The sequence below is a fragment of the Mirounga leonina genome, unplaced genomic scaffold, assembly GCF_011800145.1.
Source record: "Mirounga leonina isolate KUSES-001 unplaced genomic scaffold, KU_Mleo_1.0 Mir_174, whole genome shotgun sequence".
Taxonomy (NCBI): domain Eukaryota; kingdom Metazoa; phylum Chordata; class Mammalia; order Carnivora; family Phocidae; genus Mirounga; species Mirounga leonina.
The window spans coordinates 82,451,562-82,479,043 of record NW_023270451.1 but is presented as its reverse complement, the minus strand read 5'-3'; the positions used below and the strand labels follow the sequence as shown (position 1 = coordinate 82,479,043).

The 27,482-nt window shown below is 39.7% G+C and overlaps 1 protein-coding gene across 1 annotated transcript in view; it reads right to left on the bottom strand.

Annotated features, from left to right (window-relative positions):
• Window positions 1-27,482, bottom strand: part of CNTNAP2 (contactin associated protein 2) — a 1,539,511-nt gene that overhangs the window by 709,094 nt on the left and 802,935 nt on the right. The window contains exon 13 of the mRNA XM_035021319.1: window positions 24,042-24,148. Coding sequence (XP_034877210.1) covers window positions 24,042-24,148 — 107 coding nt within the window. The remainder of the gene's footprint in view (window positions 1-24,041; window positions 24,149-27,482) is intronic.

Here is a 27,482-nt window from a genome sequence, read left to right as displayed (position 1 = left end):
CCATCAGACAACCTGGCACCTTGCCCAGAACCCACACTCAGCTTCCCGGTATCCAGCCACCAGAGCTCAGAGCTGTGTCTGAGCATCTGGGCTCTGTCTTGATTTATTTGGTGCATCCATTCGCAAGATGTGTCTTAAGGTATAAGAAAAGCCGAAGGGAAGTTATTTGGGCGCTGAGAATACTCAAACATTTTCCCCTGTAAATTAATCCAATTGCTTCTTCCCTTTATGCCATTTTGGCTGAGGAAAGGCTTCACAGGAACGCTATGCTCTCCTTAGCAGTAACCGGCATCACCTTAGCGCAAGCAGACTTTGGAAAGTTGGATTTGCCTTAAATGCATTTTGTTTCCCTGATGCTTTTACGTGGAATTTAGTATTAGCCCCTAATACTGTTTTGCAATTAACCAGCATTTTAACACTGAATTAAGTAATAAACTAACACTTTAACACTTTTTTAATTGAAAAGATTAAGACAAAGCTAATTAATTTGTAAACTGTACATAGTGAGTCATTCTGAGCCTATGATTAATTTGTTCTCTTGCTGTTATCGTTCTACACATGAGTAGCTTTTTAAAAAAAGTACGAAACATATGATTAGCAGTAGATAATTTTTATCAACCCCTGAAAATATTTGTTTGTGCATTTTTCCCATTCACATTCTAAGAGTTTTATTAAGTTTTCTTGTAACATTTCAAAAATTTGTGATCTCTTATTAACTTATTTACATTCTCTAAATTCCTCTGTTTCTGCTGTAATAACAGAAATAGAGTAAGATTTTATTTTCCAGGAAGAAATTATTTGGGATTATTTATTTTAGGATCTATACTTAAATCTTATGTTAGTTTCTACTTTTAATTTAATTATCAGTATACCACCCCGTAAGTGCTAACTTCATGGGCAAGCCCTCAGTATTTTTCAAGTGGAAATCCACTGAACTAACTTCTAGTAAGTCTAATTTCAGCCACTTCTCTTCAAACTAGTTTCCTTTGCTGTCCCCAGCACAAATAAATGAATTTATGTAATCCAACAAATATTTACTGGGGACCTACTAATGTGCCAGGCACTACTTTAAATGCTGGGGCTAGACAAATGAACAACATAGGCAAAACTTCCCGAACTCATGTAATCTACATTCCAGTTACATGAGACAAGAAAGCCAATGAATAACTAAATAATATGGCATATTAAAAAGTGAAAAGTGTTGTGAAGAAAAATAAAGCAGGCAGGGAACAGAAGGAAGACTGAGGTGAGGTGATTATAGTCATAAATACAGTTGTCAAGGAAGGTCTTAGTGAGAAGGTGACATCAGAGCAGTGACGAGGCGGATCTCATGAAGCTCACCATGCAGGGGGGTATCCTGGGGCACAACAAACATAATGACCCTGGATATGCTCATGGAGCAGCCAGAGATCCAGATATCCAGCTGAGAGAGCGGGTGAGCAAGCTCGGGGGAGGGCGGTAGAAGCCAACAGCAGAGAGGAAGAGGTTAGGGTCTTGGAGGCCGTTGTCTTTGAGAAGGGGTCTGACGTGACCAGGACACCTATTTTAACAGGATCGCTTTTGTTGCCGTGATGAGAGTAGCCTGCGGTGTGGCATGGGTGGGAGCAGGTAGGAGGCTACTGCAGTCAGAGGTAAGGGGCAGTGGTGTCTGATCCAGAGTGGAAGCGATGGAAGCGGTGAGAACAGCAGGAGCTGATGGGCTGGATGTGGGGTGTGAGTAAGAGAGGTGCCAAAGAGGGGGTGTGGTTTGAAAACTGGTAGTGCCCCTTCTCCTTTCTGTGCCTGGTGTGGGTAAGTCCTCTCCTTCCGATCAACATAACACACAAATTCACTTGGTTTAGATCTCACTTTTCCGGGAATTAACCTGGAAGTAACCGAATTAACCTCATTCTATTCTAAACACTCCATTAAACTGCATTCCCTGAGGCATGTGACTTGGTTTATTTTGTGACTCTGTTCTGATTAAAATAGTTTTCCACATTATGCATATGTTACATTATGCATATGTTACATATATGTATATAAAGTGTTAGAAAACTGGAAAACTATGTATATATAAAAGTATATATATATATATAATATGGCAGATGTCTATATGATAGAATATATATATATATATGGTACAGCTTTTAAGTAGATTGAAATTTCTTCAATAATTTTGTAGATCTAACAAATTGTAATCTGCTTAAAATCTACACACAAAAAATATAAATTAAATACAGAATATATGTAAAAATCTGTTATCTATCTACCTATTTGCTCATGTTGTACCTTCCCCTAAGAAACGACAATACTCAAAGGGCCTAATGAAGAAATATATTTGCCTTGTATTTTCTTAGTGCCTAATACAGTGTTATAATTATATCATAATTATAATTACGATGATAGAAATACACTAGCAAAGCCTACTATCACTGTATATTTTATATTTTCCCATTTTAGATGTAATACAAAGATGACTTTTAATAACACCTGGCGCTTTTCTTTAAAAGGAGTGGAATTTTTCTAAGCAGATTTATGATTTATAGGCCGCCCAGAGATCTGAGTTAGATGCACTACCTGCCAAAGCCGTCTGGACTTCTGACCAGGGGGGCACAAGGGCTAACAAGCCTGGTGGCATTTCAGGGGGGTCTCCCAAAACAGAAAACCCATGACTGGACATTGTCTTGGCTGATAATTTCTTCTCTCTGGTGAGAATGCATATCCCAGTAGGAGCAAGTTAAAACCCAAGTCCCAGTTTTCATGAGATTAAATCCGGATGAGAGCGGGAGATAAGCAAGAAGGCACAGAGAGGAACAGGGGCATCCCTACAGTGAAGAAGGCAGGCCCAGGTGGGCAGCTGGTACTTTCTGCTGGCTTCACGATCTTGCCCTGAGCTGTCCTTGGGGATGAGGGCCTAACTTGCTTCATCATGGCTGTGAGCATAACCATCGTGGTTAAAATAAATTTTTCTTTGCATGCGTGGAGTGCTTTATAGGCAACATGTACTGTCTCGTTTGGGCCTCACAGCAATCCCCAGTGAGGTGGGTAGACAACCTTATGTTTATTTTGTGGATGAGAAAAATGAGCCTTGGAGAGGGAAAGCCACTTAACAAGAGAGGAGGCATTATCTCCCATTGCGAATCCAGACAAATAGATGGTGAGGTTACACTTTATTCAAAATGTATTTATCACGCATCTACTATTTTCCCTTTTGCAGAGCCCTGTGGGGAGAAAAAGACAATTAACACAGTCTCTTTCCATGAGGAGTTCACAATCCATTTATGTATTTGTACAAATAGATATTTCAAATACGATTAGGGACTTAATATTTGGTCTTTTTTATTTCTATTTTATTTCTCTTTACCACAACATTTAAAAAGTGGAAATCTTTTTCACTTATTTTATTTTATTTATTTATTTTTAAAGATTTTATTTATTTATGTTTTAGAGAGCGAGCGAGAGAGAAACAGCATGAGAGGGGAGAGGGTCAGAGGGAGAAGCAGGCTCCCCGCTGAGCCGGGAGCCCCATGTGGGACTCGATCCCAGAACCCTGGGATCATGACCTGAGCCGAAGGCAGACGCTTAACCATTTGAGCCACCCAGGCGCCCTTGTTTTTCACTTATTTTAAAAATAGTTTGTTTATTTAAATACAACTATGACAAAACATAAAAATACAAAAAAGGAGCATTAAAATGACCCATAATCCCATCATCTGGTAAAAATCACTTAAAATTTTATTGTATTTTATGTATGCATATTTTTAAACTATGAGTTCTGATTTTAGTTTCATTTTGTATGTGGTATAGAGTAGGATTTTTATGTTTTTTTTTCTGTGATATAGCTCTGCTTTGTGACTTAAGGGTTTCCCAGGATGTCATTATATCATCATTTATTTTACTATATTCCTATTGATGAATATTAAAATTTACTCCTATTTCTTATTATCCAAAACTATGCTGAGATGAAAATCATACGTAAATCTTTGTAAATATGTCTACTTATTTCCTTGCTATATAATTCCAAAAATGGAATTGTTGGCCAATGGTCATATTCAAGTTGAAAATATTGGCCTCTGGAGAGTAAGGGTATATTGTGATTTAGATTCAATTTAAGACTCTTTAAAAAAGAATAAAAATTCTTATCTTTCCTAATGGCTAACAAATTTAAGTAAACTAATGTATAAAATTTCTCTTTATGATATTATCATGAAAGTTTTCCTACTGCTTTGATTTTTTTAAATTTAGTTATAGGAAAGATCTCTTATGAAAGTTGAATATGGCCAGATTCTGGGATAGATCTGAAACTCGGATCTATGCTTCAGATAGTACAACTGAAAGACAAAACTGTAACATAGGCACTACTGTTGTATGAACTTTTGGTCCATATAGATGCCCTTTCTTACACTGCTGATATGAATATTTCTTGCTGAAGATTAGATCTGCAAAAAAGTATTTCGGAATTCTCTCTTTCAGTAAAAGTGGTCCCTGGTAGTTCCAGAAAACCCCATCTCAAAAGATCCTATCTGCAAATGTAGTGTGGACATTCTGATGCTACATACATGTTTGAGATCTCTGGGCATGACGATGGCAGCAGATAAGCTCTATGTTTTAGGATATAATGGGCATTAGGTGGTATCCCCTGGTATAATGGGCATTAGGTGGTTTCCTCATCCAACTCATTATTTCTTCCCTCAAAAATGTGCCTAGTTTGTATCTTTCATATCAAGACTCCTCCAATATAATACAGTCCATTATAATGCTTTGACAAGGTGATTACCTACCTCATGAAGCTACGGGGTGTGATTAAAGACAAGCAAAGAAACAAACTTTTATGTGGGTTTACATTGGCGCTTGGACCTCCCGCTACTCAGACTACCTAACGGCATTCTTCGGTCATGCAAGGGTCAAGAAAATAGGTTAGGTTTTATCCAAGAACAGCCAGCACAGCGGGAGCATAAGAAATACAAGGTTTTCTGATACTTAACACAGTGATTTGTGTCTGATCCTTGTCATTTTGTGACAAAAAGCTTTCCATGTGTTGCAGTGACTATGTTTAGATGCTGTTAAAGACTCCTATTAAGCACACTGGGGAGCTATGAGTCTGTTTTTAGCCTCTCTTTCTTGCTGATGAAAGTAAAAAAAAAAAAAAAAAATCAATGGGGCTTAGTTTAGAAACATTATGTACACATAAAAAATATGCACCACATGATACTAGCTCTTGGATAAAACTCATTAACTTACTATTAGAAAGTTACTAAATTACTTCCTAGTTTTATTACAAAATGCAAAAAAAAAAAATGTTGCTTTAAAGGATAGTTTTTTTCATTAAAAAAAAACCAGCTTGAGGAAGAAAGAACTCCTTTCTTAAAGAAATGTAGAATTAAAGAGGGAAATCATTACTCTCTGAATTCTTGGTACTGGTATCTGTATATGAAGATCAGAACAAAAGGAGAAAGTGCTGGGTAGGGTTCAAAGAAGTGCTAGGTTGGTATTCAGGATGTACTAACTGTACCACCTTTTGTCACTGACATGAAAAAGGTAGCAAGAAGGGTGAAAGACTAGAAAGGACTAGAGTCATCTGTATGCATAGCCAAAGCAGCTCACCATCTATTTGTCTGGATTCGCAATGGGAGATAATGCCTCCTCTCTTGTTATTATTTTGTAAGCTGTGAGTATGTCACAGGAACACTTAGGAAATTTAAACATGTTGGAAATGAAGTGCTGTGATAAAACAAAATTTACACACATTAACATAGATCATGTATTCCATCTAATGCATCTTTTGTAAATGCATACTAATTGTTGCATTGCTTAGGGATTATGAATTAGTAGTGATTCAAAATCTATGAATGTCACTTTTAAAACAAACTTTTGGGGATTTTTCTCTCTTCTGCATTGGCATCAGTTGTAATTTTACTTTGGGAGACCATTTTATTTTTTCTTGGGGTTATCTCAAACGCATGTTCAATGTTAAAACAAAGATTTTGGAATAGAGGATTCAAAATTTAAACTCTCCTCTTCTTCACACATCCACCATCCCATGGCTGGGCTATGAGGACCCCAGGGGACTCCCTTTCCTTCTGAGGTCCCATTGGCAGTGTATTCTGCAGTGACCTGCTTCTTGGCCATGTCCTGTGTCCGGGTGAAGATGAGGTCACTAAAACTCTTGGATTCCAAGGTAATGGGAGAGCCCGTGATACTGTGAGGCTGAGGCAGAACAGACAGTGAGTTCACTCTGTAAGACCACACTAAATAATGGCTTTTATCTCCCAGAATCTGGTGACTATGGAGTCAAGGGAAGGAAAGAGTTAGAGTAAGTAGAACCTCAGGGAGGCTCAATCTTCTGGTTGGATGGAGAGACTAGGGTTAGGGTTAGGGTGCCTCCTCAAATTGGTATGAGCCATCTGTACAAGAATATTCTAGAGTCTTCCAGTCAAATTTGTTAAAATGCAGATTCCCTGAGCCTATCACAGATCTTATGAGTCAGAAATATTTGGAATGGTGCCCTGAAAACTGTACTTTATAGATTTACTCAGATAATTTACAAACTAAAATTTAAGAATCATTGGTTTAGAGAAAACAAAACAAAACTCAGATATCCATAGAACTGATGGACTGACTGTCTCTAAGTTCAGTGAGTGCAGCTCAGATGCTTCTTCCCTTCAGTTCCCAGAAGTACCCAGGAGTTAACTGCCAGATAAAACAATCTGCAGAGAAAATCTCTGAATACATTCTAGGCAGCATAAAAGGATTAAACTTTATATTAAAGGCTAACTTAACAAGGAAGAAAGCAAGGACCAGGAGGTTTTTCTGCCCTAAAATTTCTCTAACTGGGAACCTTGTTTTTCCTTTCACAACTAGATATAAACTAGCTTAAAGGATAAACAACTGATGGGGAAAATGACAGCGATTGAATCCCACTCCTGCCAAAAATTTCCCAACGCACTGATATCAGACCTTTGCTCATCTGCTGTAGATTAGAAAGGAAAAGCACAACAAAGGGAAGAGACACAGAAAGAGAAGACTGAAAGTGTAGCACAAGCCCACTACTTTCCTTCAAGCAAACGTCCCACCAGTAAGTAGTCTTGGGAGTGTCCGTTTAGGCATGCATGGAATTCTCATTCATTATACAACAAGCACTGCTGGGAGTCTACAGCATTAGTCCTGTCCTTTGATTTAGTATTAGGAGTCAAATAAGACTTTGTGGGTTTTTTTTGTTTTACACCAAGAAGCAAATATCCAGTGACTCTGGGTTACTATTTCTTTGATAGGGTATGTACAGCATGGTGTGGGAGCACAGAGGGTGAGGTCCTAAATCAGACTGGGCACAAAAGAATGTCCCCTGCAATAAATGAAACTTCAGCGGAGTAGTGAAGAACACGTGGAAGTTAATTAACCAGAAAAGGAAGAGGAGGAACTGCATTTTCTGCAGAGGCTTGTACCCAACATTCTAATGTGCTCGGAGTGCTTAGAGAAAAGGGAGAGAGATACAAGGAACAATAGGGAGATAAACAGAAGCTAGATCATGTAACACTCTGTGATGTTAACTTACTCAAATTTCATATAAACAAGTTTAAAGAATTATTGAAAGGTTTTAACTTTGTAAGTTAAAAAATGGCATCAGATTCTCTTTTGAAATTTCAGTTTAGCAGTTAAGTTTCCACTTAACAATACAGTGCTTATAAAGTGCAATGTTTATTTCCTTTCCCTGTGCACGTATTCCATATTCAAGTATAAAGAATGCCCAGTTTATTTATGATAGCAGCTCAACATTAAAACTGCCATGGAATTTGCTACAAATTTGGGTCCTTCGAATATTTTGTGTGGAACAATGCTAGACCTATTCTCAGGTTGGCTTAATCAACCTCTTCGATGGTGGGTCCAGAGGAGGCACCACCAGAGGGAGGAGCTCCACCACCAGGGAAGCCTCCAGGCATTCCTCCCGGCATGCCCCCTGCACTCTGGTACAGTTTGGTAATGATAGGATTGCAGACTTTCTCCAGCTCTTTCTGCTGGTGTTCAAATTCTTCCTTCTCTGCAGTCTGGTTCTTATCAAGCCAATTGATGATTTCATTGCACTTGTCAAGAATCTTCTGTTTGTCCTCATCATTGATCTTGCCCTGAAGTTTTTCATCTTCAACAGTTGCTTTCATGTTGAATGCATAAGACTCAAGTGAGTTCTTGGAAGACACCTTGTCTCGCTGTTTCTCATCTTCAGCTTTGTACTTCTCAGCTTCCTGGACCATTAGCAGATACAGAGAGGATAAACTGAAGGTTCTAAAACCAGGAATGGGAAGGTCTCTGCAGTACTCCGAAGTGAGGAGAGGGCGCCTGGGTGGCTCAGTCATTCAGCGTCTGCCTGCAGCTCAGGTCATGATCCCAGGGTCTTGGGATCAAGCCCCGCATCAGGCTCCCTGCTCAGTGGGGAGCCTGCTTCTCTCTCTCCCACTCCCCCCTGCTTGTGTTCCCTCTCTCGCTGTGTCTCTCTCTGTCAAATAAATAAATAAAAAACGTTTAAAAAAAAAAAAAAGAAGTGAGGAGAGCCTGGGCTCAGACGTAGCCCCTAAGAGGAAGGTGGGACACAAATGATATCCCAGGGGTAGAACATGCTGAACTTGGGGACTGATCATATGTGGGGGTTTTGGACTGCTGCTTCAGTGACTGGGTTTGCAATGGATCATTTACGTGCATCGATATGACAGGAGGAAGGGCGAGGCAGGGTGGAATGAGGAAATGGATATAACATGTAGGATACTGAGATGTTCACACATTCAACAAATATTTATTAAATCCCTACTGTGTGTTGGTCACTGTTTAATGGATCCAGCGGAATATTCTGGACTAGCAAGACAGATGAAGGAATTTTTACCACATAAATGGAAATTGAAGACATGGTTGGAGGCATTCAGGGGTAGTATATAAGGGAGAAGAGAAGCCTGAGGACAAAGCTGGGGAGCACCATCGTTTAAGAATGAGGCAGGACATAGACTGGAAACAATGGTGTCAATCAAACTGAACCAAAACGAAGAAATAGTTGAGCCACAGAAAACAAAGAAAACTGCTGTAAGGAGAAAGCAAGTGATATCAAACATAGATGCCCCATTTAAATAAACTAGCATCAACTGGCCAATGTGGAAGTCAGTGATGAGAGTAGATCCAGATGGGAAGATGGAAGCCATGTCTCCACCAGCATCAGGAGGAGAGAGGAGTATCTTCAGACAATTTGGATGCATATACAAGAAATGTTCAGAAAGAGTCCTTGTTCTTAAACAATTGTCACTCCATTCCTACCCGGCCCCCCCCAAGCTTTGTATTCTAATTTCTGACATTTTATTGCTTTCTTTCTCTGACTTGTCTTAGGTTCACCTGTGAGCACTGTGACAGATAGCTGGTGCTCTCGTGAGAGCAGGTCTGATAGAGGAGGGAGAGAGGACACCTAGGGAACAGAGCTCCATGATAATACCAACGGTGACTACAACTGAGGGCCCATGATATCCCTCGTAATGAACATCCACTTCCCCTACATTTTAAATTCTTAAAAAAAAAAGAAAAAGAAACCTAGCCAGGTAAGTATTATTATTTTTCTTAAACAAGAGAGGAAAGTGAGGACCAGGGAGGTTAAGTCACCACCTTGGACCACACACACGGGAAGTAATGGGTGTGGGACTGTCACCCCTGTCTGTCTTAATCCAGTATCCTCTCTCCTTCGAAATATCACAGGAAGAAAGGAAATGCTGAACAAGAGGGGAGTTAAGAGAGTTGAAAATCAGTTTGGTCTGACACCTTTGTTTCTGTTGTAGCTAGTGGGCAACTTTGAAGAGCAACGACAGAGACAGAATAGGGGCTGGTAGGCCAGGAAGCTCACCTCCCAAAACCCAACTCTCTTATCACTCCATTAGACGAGTCATGCCTTTAAGGAAAGTACATCTCACAGAGTTTTTAAAAAGATAACATTTCCAAAAGTCAAGGAGTTGAGTATTAGCCCCTGGAAGAATGAGGCTATTGTCAATGATTGCTCCGTTCTTCCTGTGGAATGTTCCCAGTGCCTAGCTGTGTGTCTATTGCTATTAAGCCTTAATCATATTGACTGTATTTATCCTAAAAAGAGGAAGATTTAACCAGAAGCCTTATGATGTTTCCTAAGCAAAGCAATGGTTTGTCCCACATTATCTTTTATAGGTGTTCACCCCAGATGCTGAAACAGTAACTGATGCCTGAGCCAGTTCTCATGAGGCTTCTTCTCGACGTGGGGAGGGAACAGTGACATATCCTCATTACAATGTCTGATCCAGATCCCTTTGACTCTAATCCTTCCAGACCTGCAAAAGGTCCATTTGTTAACTCAGACTTACCCCAAAAGGCAGGACAGGGAAGAATTGGCAGTGATTCTGACATGAAAAAGTTGTTGTTTTTTTAAGATTTTACTTATTTGAGAGAGAGAGAGCAAGAGAGAGAGCAGGATCGGGGGGGGGGGAGCGACAGAGGGAGAGAGAGAACCAGGCTCCCTGCTGAGCAGAGAGCCCAATGAGGGACTCGATACCAGGACCCTGGGATCATGACCTGAGCCAAAGGCAGACTGAGCCACCCAGGTGCCCAACTGAGCTACCCTGACAGAGGCACCCCTCTGACATGAAAAAGAATTACTGACTGCTACTTTAATGTCTTTTATGATCTACAACCCTACAGGTTGCAAAATACTTTACAGTAGTTAGAACTACAGTGTTTTAAGGTCATTTATTTGTTAATCTGTAGCAATCCTTAAAAAGAAGCTGGAAAAAAGAGAAAGTAAAATTAAGGAAATGGATACATCTATTCCATTTAAATAAATCTCTTTGCATTTTTGCATTGTTTCTGTCCTTTAAATCCTCCCAGATTTACAACTGAGTGTTGGTAATTGCTGGAAATAGCCACAGATTGTACAGAATAATTGGCTCTATTTTAAGACACACATTTTAGTGTGTATACTACATGGTATGGCTACAAAGTAATAAAATAGATTTTTGTGTGTTGCTTCTAGAAATCATTGTCATTATTTTTAGTCACATATCATGTATATGTGTGAGCGTGGCAACATTTTCTAGTTTGAAGGTCTTTAATAGTTTTTATAAGTTACAAAATAATAGAATTAATTGCTTTGAATTTAGTCATTTTGCACTGGGCAAATATTGATTTCTTTCCCAACACCTTTAATTTCTAATGGAGCTTGAAATTAACTTTGGATTTTAATTCTATTTTATTCTGAGTTTGTACATCAGGGCCATTAATAATGTCAGGAGAGTGCTGAGAGAACTGTTTCTGAGCCAGGAGCCCACAGCAAGCTTTGTAGCATTTGGGTCTCCATACTTTGCAGAGAAGAGGAAAGTCTGTGTGGGAATTGTATATTGCATTAGTATTTTATGACCGAGCAACCAAGTCCAAAAATTTAGCCTGTAAAACGTCAGCCTCTGATCAATTGCTGGAGTTTGCATCAGTGTGTGTGTGTGTGTGTGTGTGTTTGAGTGTGATGCATATTTATTCAGATCCAAAGCAGGGTAGTGAAGGACAGATTTCCACTAACCAGAGGTGCCTTGAACACGGGCCTTTCTGATTCATAAGGTAATAGTTTACCTATTATACATAAGGTATCTGCACACACATTTGTATTACTATATCACAGATATGAACTACAAATTTTAAAATAAATGCACTCTCTTTATGGCGTTTCAAAATGTTTTGAAGTGGTTTTATGTTGTCTCTACAGAATGGGGTGATTGTAATTAATTGGTGCTGAGTCTCCTTGGAGGCGCCTGCGTTCATACGCACCACAGAGTGTTACCTCTGTGCTTCTCAGAGGTTCCCTAACTTGCTCCCACAGCGGCTACTGTCAGGTGATGAACATCCGCAGAGACTAATGTCAGAAACTGAGATGTGGCTTCTCCACTGCATCTTCCAATATATAATCAACTTGTCAGGGCCACGTCGCAAAACAGCAACCTCTGTAGTCTCTCCGCCCATTATCCCTGCCTAAAGTCTTCCTTCTATGGTTGAAAAGTGGCAGGTAGCCACATATTGGAAAAGAGAATTGGGACAAAATTCAGGAAAATGGGGTGGCTGCAGATATTCTGATAAGAAGACTATAAAAAGGCAACATTCTGGGGCATCTACTTATCTTTTTTAGGTGTAGTCTCTGATCTTAACACACATATATCAGTCAGTATTTCAAAATAGCTACTACCCTACTCTTCCTCAAACTTTGTATATTTGTTCTTAATGTTCTCTAAGTCTACAGATAGCAAGCCCATCTTCCCAAACACTGAAGTTCTGTTTGTTGCACTTTTGAAAAGAAGTTCCCCAAGACCCAAGTGTGATTTTCCACCAGGCATCCTCATTAAAAAAGCACAATGAAAATAGTTTTCTTGAACCCAATCAATACAGAGATGGCTGGAATCTAAATGATCCCAGCATGAAAATTACAGTTCGTGCAGATTAACTTTTTTATTACCACATGTGAAATTGATGTTAATCAAGTGTCAAAGTGAATCCATTCCTTGGCTAAGGCATCACCTGTGGTAGAGTTTATGGCCTCATGTTCATTTATCTCATCTTAAGACAGGTGGTATGTGGGAAGTTTAGGGTGATGATAAGAAGAAAAAAGTAGTGGGCGCCTGGGTGGCTCAGTTGGTTAAGCAACTGCCTTCGGCTCAGGTCATGATCCTGGAGTCCTGGGATCGAGTCCCGCATCGGGCTCCCTGCTCGGCAGGGAGTCTGCTTCTCCCTCTGACCTTCCTCCCTCTCATGCTCTCTGTCTCTCATTCTCTCTCTCTCAAATAAATAAATAAGATCTTTAAAAAAAAAAAAAGAAAAAAGTAGTGGCTGAATGCAAACAGAATCCTGATTCAAAATCCCTTAGAAATTCTTATATAGTGAATGAGTTACTTGGGCTTTAAACAAATATCCTTTTACTATGTGTAGGAGACATGGGGCAATGTTTCTTACTAATAAACTCCCCTGTGATTGCTAATAGCATTTCCGTTGCTTCCCGATACATTTGTCTTCCACATTACTTCTGTCCAGTGAATCATTCTGTATCATTATTTTGATTTCTAAGACACACGGTAGCCCCTGCACTAGTTTAGGCCACAGAAATGGCCTAAAGTCAATGGTGCTAGGACGGGGGCACGAGGCAAAGCGAAGCTGCAACACGGATTTGCTGCTACGTTTCACCCGGGAATGGTGGAAAGCTGTCCTAAGCCAAGGATTCAGCACGGATGACGCGAGGATTCGTTCTGCAGTCACTGCCCTTCCGTCACCCATCGCAGATTCTGCTTCCTCTCCCGGGCTCTGTTCCACTCCTGCACCCTTTGGATGATGAGCCACATGACCAGCAGAGACGAGAGGAGATTCTCAGTAACGGCTCAGGTCTCCCCAGTTGGTGCAGTAATCATAGGATAGTGGATGCTCCCACTAGTAAACAAGGAAGCAAGTATTGCTGCCTGAATGTTCCTACCTGCCTTCCCAAGGGCCTCTAATAAAAGTTCGGTTCCCCACTCCTCTCTCAGAACTGCTGCCCTTCGAGAAGGCCAGCGGTCTCCATTACTGATCTTCTCTCCCCTGCAGAAGTTCAGGATACTCTCTTCTCTCTCACGGAGCTTCAGCCAGCTTGATTTAAAGAATTATACAAAGGGGAAAAAATAACCCTTTTGGACAAGGAATTAACAAAGCCTGTTCATCTACCCTAGCTTCAGGTACTCAATCTGGCCGATAAAATTCAGGTTTTTTTATTCAGAAAGTCTAGATCTGGGTCACTGAAACTATATAAAGAAGTCTTAATATGTTGGTTATTTTCTGAGTAGGAATATGCCTTCCACTGAATACTTGAGTGTTCTCTAAGTAGGGCAACTGAGCAACGGACAGCCATATGGCAGAAAAAACACACAGGGTTTTCTAGAGTTCTGAATTCCATTGCAGTAATATGGATGGAAAGAATTTCTCTTTCCACAGCCAAACTCTTCAAGGTGTTTCATTATCCAATCTACCCGGATGGTCTCACTTGGCTTTATCCAGCATAGTGAAAGCTGATCACATGACTTGGCAAGCAAAGCATGTTTAACTGATGTCTCCACAGGATTAGATAGTGGCAACAAGTATTATTAGGACATTTTGATGCCTGCTAATGAGTAATGACAGCGATTTTGTAGGTGCCAACTTTGTCTGGCATTTGGTGCCGGCATCTGTGATGGCAAGAAAGGTCTTTCAAGAATAGGTTAGGCATATTTTGCAGGTGGGAGCCCCCATGGTAGCTTTGGAACACAATTATACAATGAGACCAAGGAACTGCAAGTCATTGGACCTTTCTCTTGCTTTACGTGAAAATTAGATTTTTAGTCAAATCCATTTACAGAATTTCACTTGCACTTGGCTAAGTTAAAATATTTTAAAATAAAATATTTTACTAAAATTTGAAAGCACTCAAATGTGAAAACATTCAAAAAAGTCAACCAGCAACATTTTCTTGGAAACTGCTACACTCTCCATGGTAAACTTTCACTTTCAGTGGCATTAGTCGTCTACAACAAATATAACAGAAGGGATTATTTGGGTAGATAAACATTTTCATTCTAGATTCCAACAATCTGAACTATACATTCTTTTGCCAGGAGGGCTTGGGAAGGAGGAAGAAAGCAGAATGTAGTCATAACAACAAAAGAAATGAAGAGAGTTCTTTGTCCACCATGATGTTGGAAAAACAAAAACGAAACGGAGACCAATCATTCATTCTTCAGATTTCTGTCATGTGAACAGTGAAAAAAAAAATCACTAGATTCATTACAGGTATTTGTAGTCTTAGAGAGCGTAGCAAACCAAACCGAGTGTCTTGAATTTATGGAATAGAAATTTGACACAGCTGGGTCACAGATGGGAGGAGATCCCGACAGGAGAAAGCTGCTCATTCTTTAGATTTAAGTTAATAATCACAAAGTAATCTTAAACTTAGTTTTGTACCCTAACAGATAATTATTCATCAGTTGGTACCTCACATTATACTATAAGCTAAACAGCTGAGGCAAACCTACTAACAAAAAACATTTCTGTCCCCTTCAGTAAAAGAAAATGGTGACAGTTGATGTGACGCTACATAATCCATGGTCCTTCCTAAATGCTCTCTAAACACTGTTCAGGGATCTTACACGTCCTCCATAGCCCAGAAGTAATCGTAAGCCAGTTGTCTGTTAGGGAAGACTTTAATGTCATTTATGGATTAATATAGTGAGAAGAGCTCAACTCTTCCTTCTAAAGAGTAAATGTGAAGTTGTTTTGTGGTAAAGACCAGTGATGAAGAATCACATCTGAAATCGTACTTCGGCGCTGAGGTAGTGAAGGACCACTGCCCCCTGGCTAGCTCAGCCTACCAGCCCAACTCCCTATCCTGCTGCTCCTCTGATGAGACCAGTCCCTTCACAATATTACATTTAAGCCTGTAGCTGTCATCTCGAGCATCATCTGTGTTGACTCTGTGCTAGACATTTTATACCTTATTTGTACCCTAACACAATAATATGCATAGGCAGATCTCTAATTCGTGCTTAATTAAGAAGGAATCAGGGCAGTGGTATTCTGGTAAGTCAGCAACTTCACAAAAAAGAGTCTGGATTTGTTGGGCTTGTTACTTTCCGTGGGGTAAATTCTCCTACTGTAGCTGGTTCAAGCTACCAAGCCTTCACAACCAGCTCACAGAAGTCCTGAATATTTAACAATCCTGGCTCCAGCACGCCACTCAAATAGGAACTCAGGAAGGGTTTAGAAACTTCTCCAGGATCATATGCAATGTAAGAATCTGAACGAGCATTCCCATGGCCGTCTGTGGGCTCCGAAGGCGGGCCCCTTTCATGAGCTTGCTCCTCCGTAGCTCGTGTTTGTTTCTGCCCTCAAACTCTGCCTCTGCTATCCCACCCCCATCCCCCACCCCCCATCACTTCCAATCTTAACTCCCAACCAAGCAAGCAAGGAGCTTCGCCAGGGTTCAGCTGGTCCTGAAACCCTTCCCCAACCACCTTGGTGACCTGTTTGTTCTCCCTCTCATGCTATACATACTGGCCTTTACAACCAGTTTGGCACAAAACCACACCACCTTCTACTAACGTATTAACACTTCCTGACTGTCTGTCTGTCTTCCATTTTTAGCCAGCATGTCTACTTCATAAGGAAGCAGGCTCTTGTCTGTATTTCTGTGATCCACAGAGTGTGCTACATACAAAATGGACATATGATATTACCGAATGAACCAGGACCATGTATGAATTACAGGTAATCCGATACTCCAAGTTTGTAAAGCTAAAGACTTACAGTAGGGGCACAGTGACTAATGTCAATATGAAAGCAAGAAATTGTTTGATTTGGGAGATGTTAAAAGGATCAAAGGAGAGGCACATCCTATATTTAATTTTAATTCTTTCTTATTTTTTGAGTAGATAAAAAAATCTCTGAAGTTTCCTTCTTTATCTGCCAATAATCAGGCTTGCCCTCTATCTTCTTTCCACTTCACCGAACTTGGCAAAGGTGTAAAGGTGAATGTCTTCTATTCCTTTTTCTCTTCACTCCGAACCTGGGCTGAGACAGTCACTGGGATTCAAACTACAGAGGATTTTAATGAATAATGTCAACTCCCTCGAGCCCGAGCTCTGGCATTTTATAGCCTCTGTGCAGTTCATAGGTGCATGGCTCGTCTCTATGGCAGGCTGCTTTTTAACATGCATTCGCAGATCAACTTTTTTGCAAAGGCTTTTTATTCAAAGAGAAAGATATATTTTTGAAACTATTGAAAAAGTCTTCATAAAACTGAAATTAAATCCTTTCTTTCTAGGTTTAATCTTAGCCATCTTTCCAAAGCAAGGCATAAAAGAAGGGATTAATTTGAAATTTGGGCTGCCTTAGAAATGTAAAGGTCCTTGGGCTGTGTTTCTCCAAATGACCTGCACTATTTTAATCCAATGTAATTAATTTGGTTGTGGCTAAAAGACAGAATGGCCTCTAAATCCCCTTCCAACATTTCTACAAAGGTAGCACTTTCCCGTGTCTCTCCATCTTATTTTGTCTGCAGATGCCCGGTGAAAATGGGAGTGAAGGAACTGCTGGGATTATTGTTTCTTTTGGTAAATAAGTGTGATTTCAGTAAGTGACGCCACTTGTCCTTTCCCTCTTTCCCCAAATGCTTCAGCTTTGGTGAGAACGTGAGCTTCTCATCTAGAGCGTACACACAACGGAGCAAGGGCTTACTGTTATTTTAATGGCGCATGATCCACTGAAAACCACATCCCCCACCTAGCACCGTGATGGAGCGGATTCCTCCTCACTCTGACCTCTCCCCATCCCATCTGGTGAGAAAAAACCCAGAAATAAACAGATTGATAATCTGATGGTATAATCTGAAAAGATGAAACGACTGCTTAGAATTCAAAGGAGTCTGTGATAAGACATTAAGTAATTTCCCATGTAATTGCATTTCTACATATTTTGTAAGATGAAAAGCGGCAACTTAGATCATAAGAGGTAAGCATACAGTACAATTTATCCTCAGTTCACAACAAGCCAAAGATATGTAAATGAGTTAAGATTATAAGGGCTTTTATTTTATTTTTTAAAGAATTTATTTATTTGAGAGCGAGAGTGAGAGCACATGAGTGGGGGGGAGGGGCAGAGGGACAAGCGGACTCTCCACTGAGCGGGGGGGCCCAAGTTGGGGCTCCTTCCCAGGACCCTTAGATCATGACCTGAGCCGAGATCAGACACTTAACTAACTGAGCCACCAGGCACCCCTAAGGGCTTCTATTTTTTAATGAAAGTACACACTTCTTTGGAGGAAGCTATTAACACTTCATCCTCCCCTCTTCTTTCCCTTCTCCACATTCCAGCATCTATCCCATACTCAGAATGGAGTTCACTCTTGACATATTGATGAATGGACAAAAAATGAATAAGCTATGATAGTATACCTCCTGTGTGTCCCATGGTCCTGTGGTTCTGCCCTAGGGCCACTCCTTAATGATAAGGACCCATACCTTAATGACAGAGACACACTGAGCCTCTGAAGTAGGTCACAGTGTAGGAATGTAAAGGACGAGAAAGGGAGGTAAAATTGGAAGACTGGTAATTGTTCACTTGCTAACAAAGAAGCACAACCTGGTTACTTAATGCTGTGTCTAGATTAGAAAGAGCAGATTCACCCTGTGAATATAAATCAGCCTGTGTAGCCATTGTATTTGCTAATAAAGCCTTTTATCTTTTCAGTGAGTATTGGCTTAACTATTGGGACACCCTCTGATCTTTTCCTTGAGAATCAACTATATCAGTGCTCTGTGACCTGAAGCTACTTCTAATCAGACAAAACTTTCGCTGCCTGTTTTTAAAGACTCAGTGGTACAACACAAGTTACAAAATGATACCAAATGTTTTCTAAATTTACAAAGCACTTGAAGAGACAGTATTTCATTGAATGTCCCGGGGGGATACTTAAATTCAGAGAGGTTAAATGACTGTCCAAAACACAAAACACAAAGCTCATACACCTGGCCAGTACATGACCTGACTGTACTTTATTACCTGAGGTATCATTTTGTTGTTGAACTTACTTTGAGACTCTTACTATATTCCCACAAGTCACTTTGATGAACATGCCCTAACATGCATGGCCCAAGGTTTTCCTCATGATTATTTGAAATGTGCAGGTTTGTTTGCTCATATACTGACTTCCTCCATATAATTTCTTAGAACTTTATACCTCTTGTGGCTGTTTCTGCTGTTACTACTATCACTACCCTCTCGGCCTTTCATTAACTCCCCTTCTATTATCTGCCCTCCTCTTGTTTTCCTTTTGTCCCTTTAGCTTACTCCCTCTTCACAGCTTTTTCATTAATTTGTATAAAGGACACTGATTTGTAAAAAGCTACTGATGCTTTTTACATTCCCTGCCATGCATTCACTGATGCCATGCACATTTACTGCGCACATAATATATGCTGGGCGGGCCCTGGGAATAAAATGGTCAACAGAATCTGGCACTGTCTCCTCTCAGATAGTATAGTCTGGGGAAAGAGACAGACAGTATTAAGGAACCACAGAAAATAGATGTCAAATCACAGCACCAGTGCTAAGACGTGTATTAGAATTACGAGGATTTGACCTAATTACAGGGCCACAGAAAGCTTCCTTAAGGAGGTGGCCACTGAACTGAGATTTGATACATGAGTAGGAATGTACCAGACAAAGCAGAGAGGGAGGATGTGTGAAAATCCTGTGGCAGAGGCGGTGGCCGGGGAGCAGGAACAGTGTGAGGGTACAGGGCACGCATGAAAAACTGAAAGGAGACTGGAAGGGGGAAAGGGAGGAAAAGTATGGTGGAAAACCAGATTAAAAACATAGCCATTCTGAGTAGGTCCTTCTAAGCCAGTTGAATTTATAGCTGAGAGATGGACTCCAATTCTGTAAGGACATGATTCTATACAGTGAACACTTTTGGGGTGGGTGGGTGGGAAGGTTGTAACTCTCAAATTCCAAGTTGTCTTCATTGATGCCTAAGTCTGTGGTCGTTCCAAACAGATGGAGGCACCAAATCTCCTACTGCCAATAACTCTAGGTATTTATGCTCTAGGTTAGTGTGACTACAAGCAAGTAGGACTAATTTCTTTTTAAAAATTATGCTTTGAATTCAATTACTTATGAGTATAATGGATTATAAATAACATAGTGTGCACTATTGAAATCCACTGCACTTTCATGTGTGCGGTAATAAGGTGCAGTGTAATTTATGGCTTACAAATTTATGGACCGAGAGTAATAGCTCCAGACTACAGGATGTAGAATACCGTCCTTTTCAATTTCAATTTTTCCTCTAACACTGGCTAGTTAAATTTTAGTTTTGCATTTGTGTGGCAACATTACTACCTTCTTAGTATCTCAGAACTCAGAAATCACACCATTTTTAAACTGGAAGAAGTCTGTGTAGGCCATTCAGTTTATCACCTCTTACTACCTCTGGAAACAATAATTTATCTGGGCAAGGTGAAAATCTCTCTTTTGATAACAAAAATCTGGAAAAAGATTTTCTCTCAGAATGAATATCTGGTATTTAATAATAATTCTTATAAATTTCCACTCCAGAACATTGTTTGTATCTGTTAAATGTCCTCTGGCTTGTGAAGACAGCCAATAATTTTCATGTTATTGAGAATATTCTGGGGATTTTTAGGGCAGTCCCAATTAAGAGATTCATATCATATGTAGAATGACTGAGCTCAAAGATGGGCTCCAGCAGCATGAGAGAGAGAGAAAAAAAAAAAGTCTACTAAGCCCTGAGATAAGGGATTGCTTTTTTGTATTTAATTTATGTAAGTGAGCACCATAATTATGAAGTGTAAGGAACACATGTGGAAAACATGAGATGGTAATTAGATCCTAAAGAGCATCTGAAGTATTGACAAGTAAGTTTGGAGACCAATTGTCTATACAGCGTCAGGAAGAGAAAAAAAGACTAACTATAAACATGAAGCTTTGCTCACAAGAAAAACACATCCTTATACTTTTAAGAGGATAAAGATAAGTCAGTATAACAAAAGATAAATATTCAACATGATCATTCTACCTTCTTTGTCACAATTTTAAGTTTCAATATGTTACTAGTCAGAAATTCATCGACAATGGAATATCTGCATAAGAAAATCTAAAAAGTATAAAGCTGCAACAATTTAATGTATTTCCACCATTTGGTCACAATCTAACCTCTTTAGTGTTTGGGAGAACAAAAACTGGCCTGCCCTTTCCTGCAATCCGACCTTTGGCTTTCCCTGTGGCATTTACACATCCAAAGGGGGACATCCTGACTCCTCAGGAGAGTGGTTTGTAAATGACAACCCTCTGAGCCTTACAGAAAATGGATTTGAAAATAAATTCTCCATGTATAAATAAACAAACAGATAATTAGATACAGGTCTAGGATACATCCAGATTAGTTTTAATTCTCTTCAATTCTTCTGAAAAAAGAGAAAACTATGGAACTCATTCACTTCAAACCCAACCTGCCACGCAAGTGACAACAATGAGGGGCAGCATGAAATTAAGTGACAAACTGTGGGATGTGGACAATTACTGGTACAGAAGTACAGATCAAAGGATGTTTGTTCTAAAAGGCATTAATTGGTGGAAATTTATTGATTACTAATATATGCTAAAGCTCTTCTTTGTGTCTTCCATAAGCCACCTCATTTAATCTCAGGGTGGCTTTACAAGGGTCACTGCACCCATCTCACACAGGAAAAACCTGAAGCCCCAAGAGGCTAAGCGCCAAGGTTACAAGTAAGTAACAGGGCCAAGTTCAAACTCAGGCAGTGTGACCTATCAAAAAAGGGCTTCTTGGATCCATCTCGGACTCCAGCATCTAGCCTCGATGATCAGCAGTTTCCGGAGAAATAGCTATCTTACCCTGACCAAGCAGGACCAGAACAGAAAATGTGTGGAAGTAGCTCAATTGTAATGTTTGAAGCTCTATGAAATATTTAGTTATACCAAACACTATGTTTTAGTTAACTGTTTTTTACCTTTTTAAAGGAGTGCCATTATAAAATTACCATAACTCCTTTTTTCAAAAGGGATCCTTTGTCCTCTGCAGGGAATAATGTAAAATATTTAATAATGCTAACAAAATTTAAGACTAGAGAACACAGAATAAGCACCTGGAAGTCTCAGCTCATTGGTTTTTAGGACTATAAGAGACCTCAGTAGCCGTTTAGTCAAGAGGAATAAAGGAGTCCAAGAGAAGTCAAATGACTTTGCTACAAAGGCACACACAGCATGATAATCTCATAGCTAGTGTCAAAGTTGGTTTCTTTTACTTCAATGCTCTTGCTATGAGTGTGGTCACTAAGTAAAAATGTAATATTGTTCATTAAATACCAACCAGAACGGCATTTTAATATATATTTTCCATTATTATGTGCTGGATCAGACCCTCCTTCCCAATTTTTAACTAATCCCTGGGAGTAACTAAGAGGTATATCAAGTCATTCAGTTTATTTGGAAGCATATAGCCTTCAATAAGCTACAAGAAAAATAATTTTCACAACCAAATAATGTCACTGAACCCTTTCTCTAATTATGCACTGTGGTCTTCTAACCTCTCTTTATGCACACGCTTGATTTTCAAGATTTTCGCCTCACTCAGACAAGACAACAAGGTATCAGGCTTTCTATGTTAAAATGAATGATTCTACTTTTACAGAAACAAAAGTGGAATACCGAACAGGTAGGAATGAGCTCCAGGGAGGAGATAATTTCTCTTTTACATTTATAGATTGCCACCAGGGCCAAACCTAAATACTTTTAGGACACTTTTAGTAGTTGGGAGTTATTACTCTTAAAACAACAACAACAACAAAAAAACCTCAACTATTTAACCAGTAGTATGTATTTAAATTTAAAACAAATTTAATATTTTTAAAATCTTTTTCTTTGCTGTGTATTTAAATGAAGGAAGCAGCTATAAAAAAAGAATAGTTTGCTTTTCAATTCAATATCAAGTGAGCACTGAGTTAGAAAACCCTTGTAACCAGCACCAATTTCTTGTTCTTTGTTTTCATTTAGAATTTTCATATTCAGGAACAAGATCCTTTATAGTTAAACATGGTATTTGTAGCACAATATATAAATTATATTGGTGGAGTGAAGGTACGAAGTTTTATCAAATTTATCTAATTCAAACATTGTTTATCATATAATGAGTATCACAGGCTAAAGGTTAATATTTTGATGTGACTGGCAAGGGGCGACTTTAGTTATAACTCCTTTATTCTACTAATTTCAGTATCAGTTTCATTTTTATTCATTAAAATACTCTTTCATGTACCCATATAGAAATACTTTACCAAAAATCAATTTGTGCCTGTTTTTATTTTCTTGTACGTATTCCTATTAATGTTAATTTTTTAAGGAACATTTGTCTCTTGTTTTTGAACAGCTTCCTAAACAAAATAATAAGTGCAATAAAATAAATTACAAACATTTTTCTTTGTTGAGGTCTTATATTCCAGTTTCTTATTGTACATTCCTACAAATAATGACATGAAAGGCTCAGAGAGCTGTCCTGCATTTATTATCCCCAGAACTCTTCTCTGATAATATTTTTGTCATTGTTTCCTAAAAATGAAGTGTAATGAAAGAAGTCTGTATAATTACAGGGCTTAAATATTAGATTTTCAGTTTTTCAGCCTGTTGGAAGGAGACTGAATGTTGGAGCTCATTCTCTTTCCCTTCCTCTTCCTCTCTCCCTACACACACATGCACACATGTGCACACACATACACACACGACGGACAGATGAACTTCTTCCAATTCTACGTCTTATGGCAAATCTGTTTCCAAAAGGGCTTCGTAAACAGCCATGCATTTTTGGAAAATTAATGTTACAATAAGAGAGTTAACATTCATTTAAAAATATTCTTTGAATTACAAAAATACAAACTTCAACTTTTCAGTGTAATGCGACTATGTAAAACAAGGCACATCTGTGTTTTATTAGTCATCTTTGCAAGCCACTTTACTTTGAATATTTAGAAAAACTTGCCCTCTTGTGTTATTAGTTTAATAATGGACTTTATTCCACTTTCTAACTTCTTTTTCTGATTTGAAAAATGCGGCCAGACAGTTGTGACAGAGAAGAGACAATTATTGTCCAGACACTAAATGTCCAAATTATACTCTGTCTGTCTCTCTGAAGAACTGATAAATGAGAATCCAGTCGGAGACATTACACTAACACAATTTCCCAAACCATCTATCCAGACGTGGCTTAGACACACAGAGGCAAATCCAAGATCAGCATTCCAATCCCAACTATGTTTACGGATCATTGGACACGTTGGTCCTTCTTTTGTGTCATTAGGCATGAGACAGTATATCTTGATGACTACGGTGCTATTCTGGGGAAGCAACAACAAAATCTGGGTTCTTCAGAATCAAGTGGGTGCATTCCCTAGGTAGCTGAGGACCTGGGGTCTGGACAAGTAAAGGTCATGGTGACATGAATGGGCACTCACAGTTGTGGCAGGTGGCCCCACTGTACCCCGTCTCCTCACAAGCGCACTGGAAGCTGTGCCATGTTTGCGAGCACTTCCCGCCATGCTCACAGTGATTGGGCACACATCTGTCAGAGAAAGAGACAAACAGAAATAAACCAACACACGAATGAGATTTATGAGTGGCCAAATTCCAAGCTGTCTGGGCAATATATCATTTCAATGCCAGGTTGACTTACCAAGGCAATTAATCCTTGTTAGTTTAAGCAGATTAATACGAACCATGATGGAAGGTGCCAAGCGCACAAAAGATGATGTATCACAAGCCTGGTGTTTCCCATTTTTGAGTAAACAGTAGAAATTAACAAACAGTGGAGAGACTCATTTGCATAACACAGACTCATTTTATTTTGTCTTTGCACAAAAATAAAGACACTAGCTGAATTTCCTCCTGGTGAAAGATGGAAGATTAGCCCTCTTGTTTCCTGTCCTATTCTTTAACAAGGCCAATACCGAGTCAGAAGAGGGTACCACTGAGTTTTTCATAGCAATTTGAGCTTTTGAAATAATGCCATGGCAACAGCAATGAGAATATGCAAGTCGTAAAAGATTTCTAAGTCTTCTGTATGCCTCCCGATATACCCGGCTGGCCAATGGAAGCCACCTACCCAAAGTGGCACCCAGCATAACATAGGGGAAAAGTGCAGGTTTCATGTTCAAATCTTTGTTTTTCTACTTACTAGATATTTCTCAATATCAATTTCTCATTTAAAAAATGGAGTAATTTTGTTACGGAACCTCGACTGGATCGCCCAACGGAAGAAACAAGCGGCACTCGGAGATCTTGGACAGGAGGTTTATTTAATGCAGTGCAGGCTGGCTCAGAGGAGAGTGGTCTCCAAAGGTCTGAGCCCTGAGCACAAACACAGGGGGCAATTTATACACTTCTACTTCCGCATACTTGGCACTCTTGGTGCATGCGCGAAGCAGGGCAGGGAGAAGAACCCGGAAGAGCCCGGGGGTAAGGACTGGGACTCTCGCTGGCTTGGTCGGCCATCTTAGGACACAGATTTTCCTTATCAATTTTACCTATCTGATAAGTAGTTTTAAGGTTTGTAGGAAATGCTCATAAATGAGATAATTATTAGGCAGGAAAGAGAGGGGCAACATATGGGAGCTATGAATATCTGGACTGCAGCTTCCAGGGCACAATTTCATTGCTTGCCTGTACCTTCACAACAGTGAGGTTGAAATCTATTCAGAAACACTCCTATTTCAACAGCAGACTCCTTCCTTTCTCCTAGTCCTATTCCCTTATTCCTCCCAATTCCTCTCTATAACTTCCCCACAACCCGATTCTTTAAGATCCCGATAGAGATGCTCACAGGTAACAAAGGTATCATTATGTATTAACATTCACAAAAGATTTCAAGATTTTAGTAAGAAACTCTCTAAAATGGAAACATCTGCCCAGACTAAAACAGCAGAATCTCTAGTAGTGGGTCACAGGCAATGGGCCGATAGACAGCCACACTGCATGGGACCCCTTAGTCATAAAGCCCTGGTAGCTTACTGCTGCAAATTTTGATAGGAGTTGCTTCAGAGACAGCATTCACTATGTCCCATTCTTGATTTACCATCAGTCATGCCTAAACCTGGTGTGGCAGGCACACCCCCATGAGGCATGTAACCTCCGACTCTTACGTAGGAATGCCATTCCTCTACAGCTCTTTGCAAACCTTTAGTCACGCAACAAACATTTACTGAACGCTTGCTATGTGCACAACACATGGGAATCAGAAGATAAATAAGATTTCAAGAACTGACAGCCGGCAAAAGTGAATATAGCGTATATATGAAAACTATCATGTAAGATGGAAATGAAGAGTGTAATAATCAGGGGCAAATAATGCAGGATGGAGTTACACAGGAGTGATCATATGTAGACTTGGGGCACAATATAAAGTCTTTAAGTAGAGCCTCGATGAACAGTCAGGATTATAAGAGGAAACTGAGAGGAAGTGCATTCCTGGAGGAAAAATACAACAGAAGCAAAGACACAATGTTGGATTATCATGGGGGGGGGGGGGCGGATGGAAAATTCACTCTACGCTAAAAAGGCACTCATATTTCATATGAATTTGGCCTTGGTGTTATCAAGGCTACCTAGAGGGTCCTTCTCCAAAGACCTGATCACCTAGGTGGAGATGGGGGATAAGATTCACACAAAATATAACACCAGGCAGAATTTGATGACTCATTAAAGGAATAGGAAAGGCTACAGAAATAAGGATATCAGAGTAGTTATAGGTAGAATATAAATAAAGGCAGAATATAAATAAATATAAAGTTTAGAGCATTCCCCCGGGGCCTTAAAAGGGGAGTTGCATTTTCATAATTAACATGTTGGAAGTGTTCCCAGCAGGGAAAGCGAGAAAGCGATGACAGGGTGGCAGAAGCGCACCATCCTGTCCCTTGCCCAGGCACCCAGGCAGGGGCCTCTGCAGAGGGTGTTTCTGCTTACAGTCCTGATTCTCTAGACCATGAGACCAAGCAATGGGATGTACACTCCAAAATTATGGAAAACTAAAAAAAAATCCGTGATACTTAAGTCTGTATATGACTCTGTGTGGTATATTTATTTTCTAAACAGTTGTGGGTTAATATTAGCTCAGCCTAATAGTGAAAGTAATTTACATCAGCTCATTATAGCAATTAATTCAGGGGGAAGTAGTGCAAAGGACTGAGTTGCAAAGGAAAACCAGGTTGGAATCTAAATGTGCTCTAAATAATGCACAAAGCAGAAAACCCACCTCGCAACGATAAAAAAAGACTACTGTGTACTTACACACACACACGCATACACACAAGGAGCATATGACCATCAAGTGAGATTGGCTGAATAGTCCTAAAATTCAGTATTAAGGATTTCTTTAAAAGTGATCTTTTATTTAAATGGGATTTTAATATTTTATTTTTTAATGTCTGTTCCTTATAACTTGTATTTTTAAATGGACATTGTCCTCATGCTGATTACTGGCATTTAGTTGTTAATGGGGAGAGATGTTTTATTTCCAAGTCGAATGGATTCAAATGTAATTTCAAACCCTAATACTTCATCCCTGTATTTAAAAAAATGAGGGGGGGAGCGCCTGGGTGGCTCAGTTGGTTAAGCAACTGCCTTCGGCTCAGGTCATGATCTTGGAGTCCCTGGATCCAGTCCTGCATCGGGCTCCCTGCTCGGCAGGGAGCCTGCTTCTCCCTCTGACCCTCCCCCCTCTCATGTGCTCTCTGTCTCTCTCATTCTCTCTGTCTCAAATAAATAAATAAAATCTTTAAAATAAAAAAAATAAATAAAATAAAAATAAAATAAAAAATGGGGGCGCCTGGGTGGCTCTGTCGTTAAGCGTCTGCCTTCGGCTTGGGTCATGGTCCCAGGGTCCTGGGATCGAGCCCCGCATC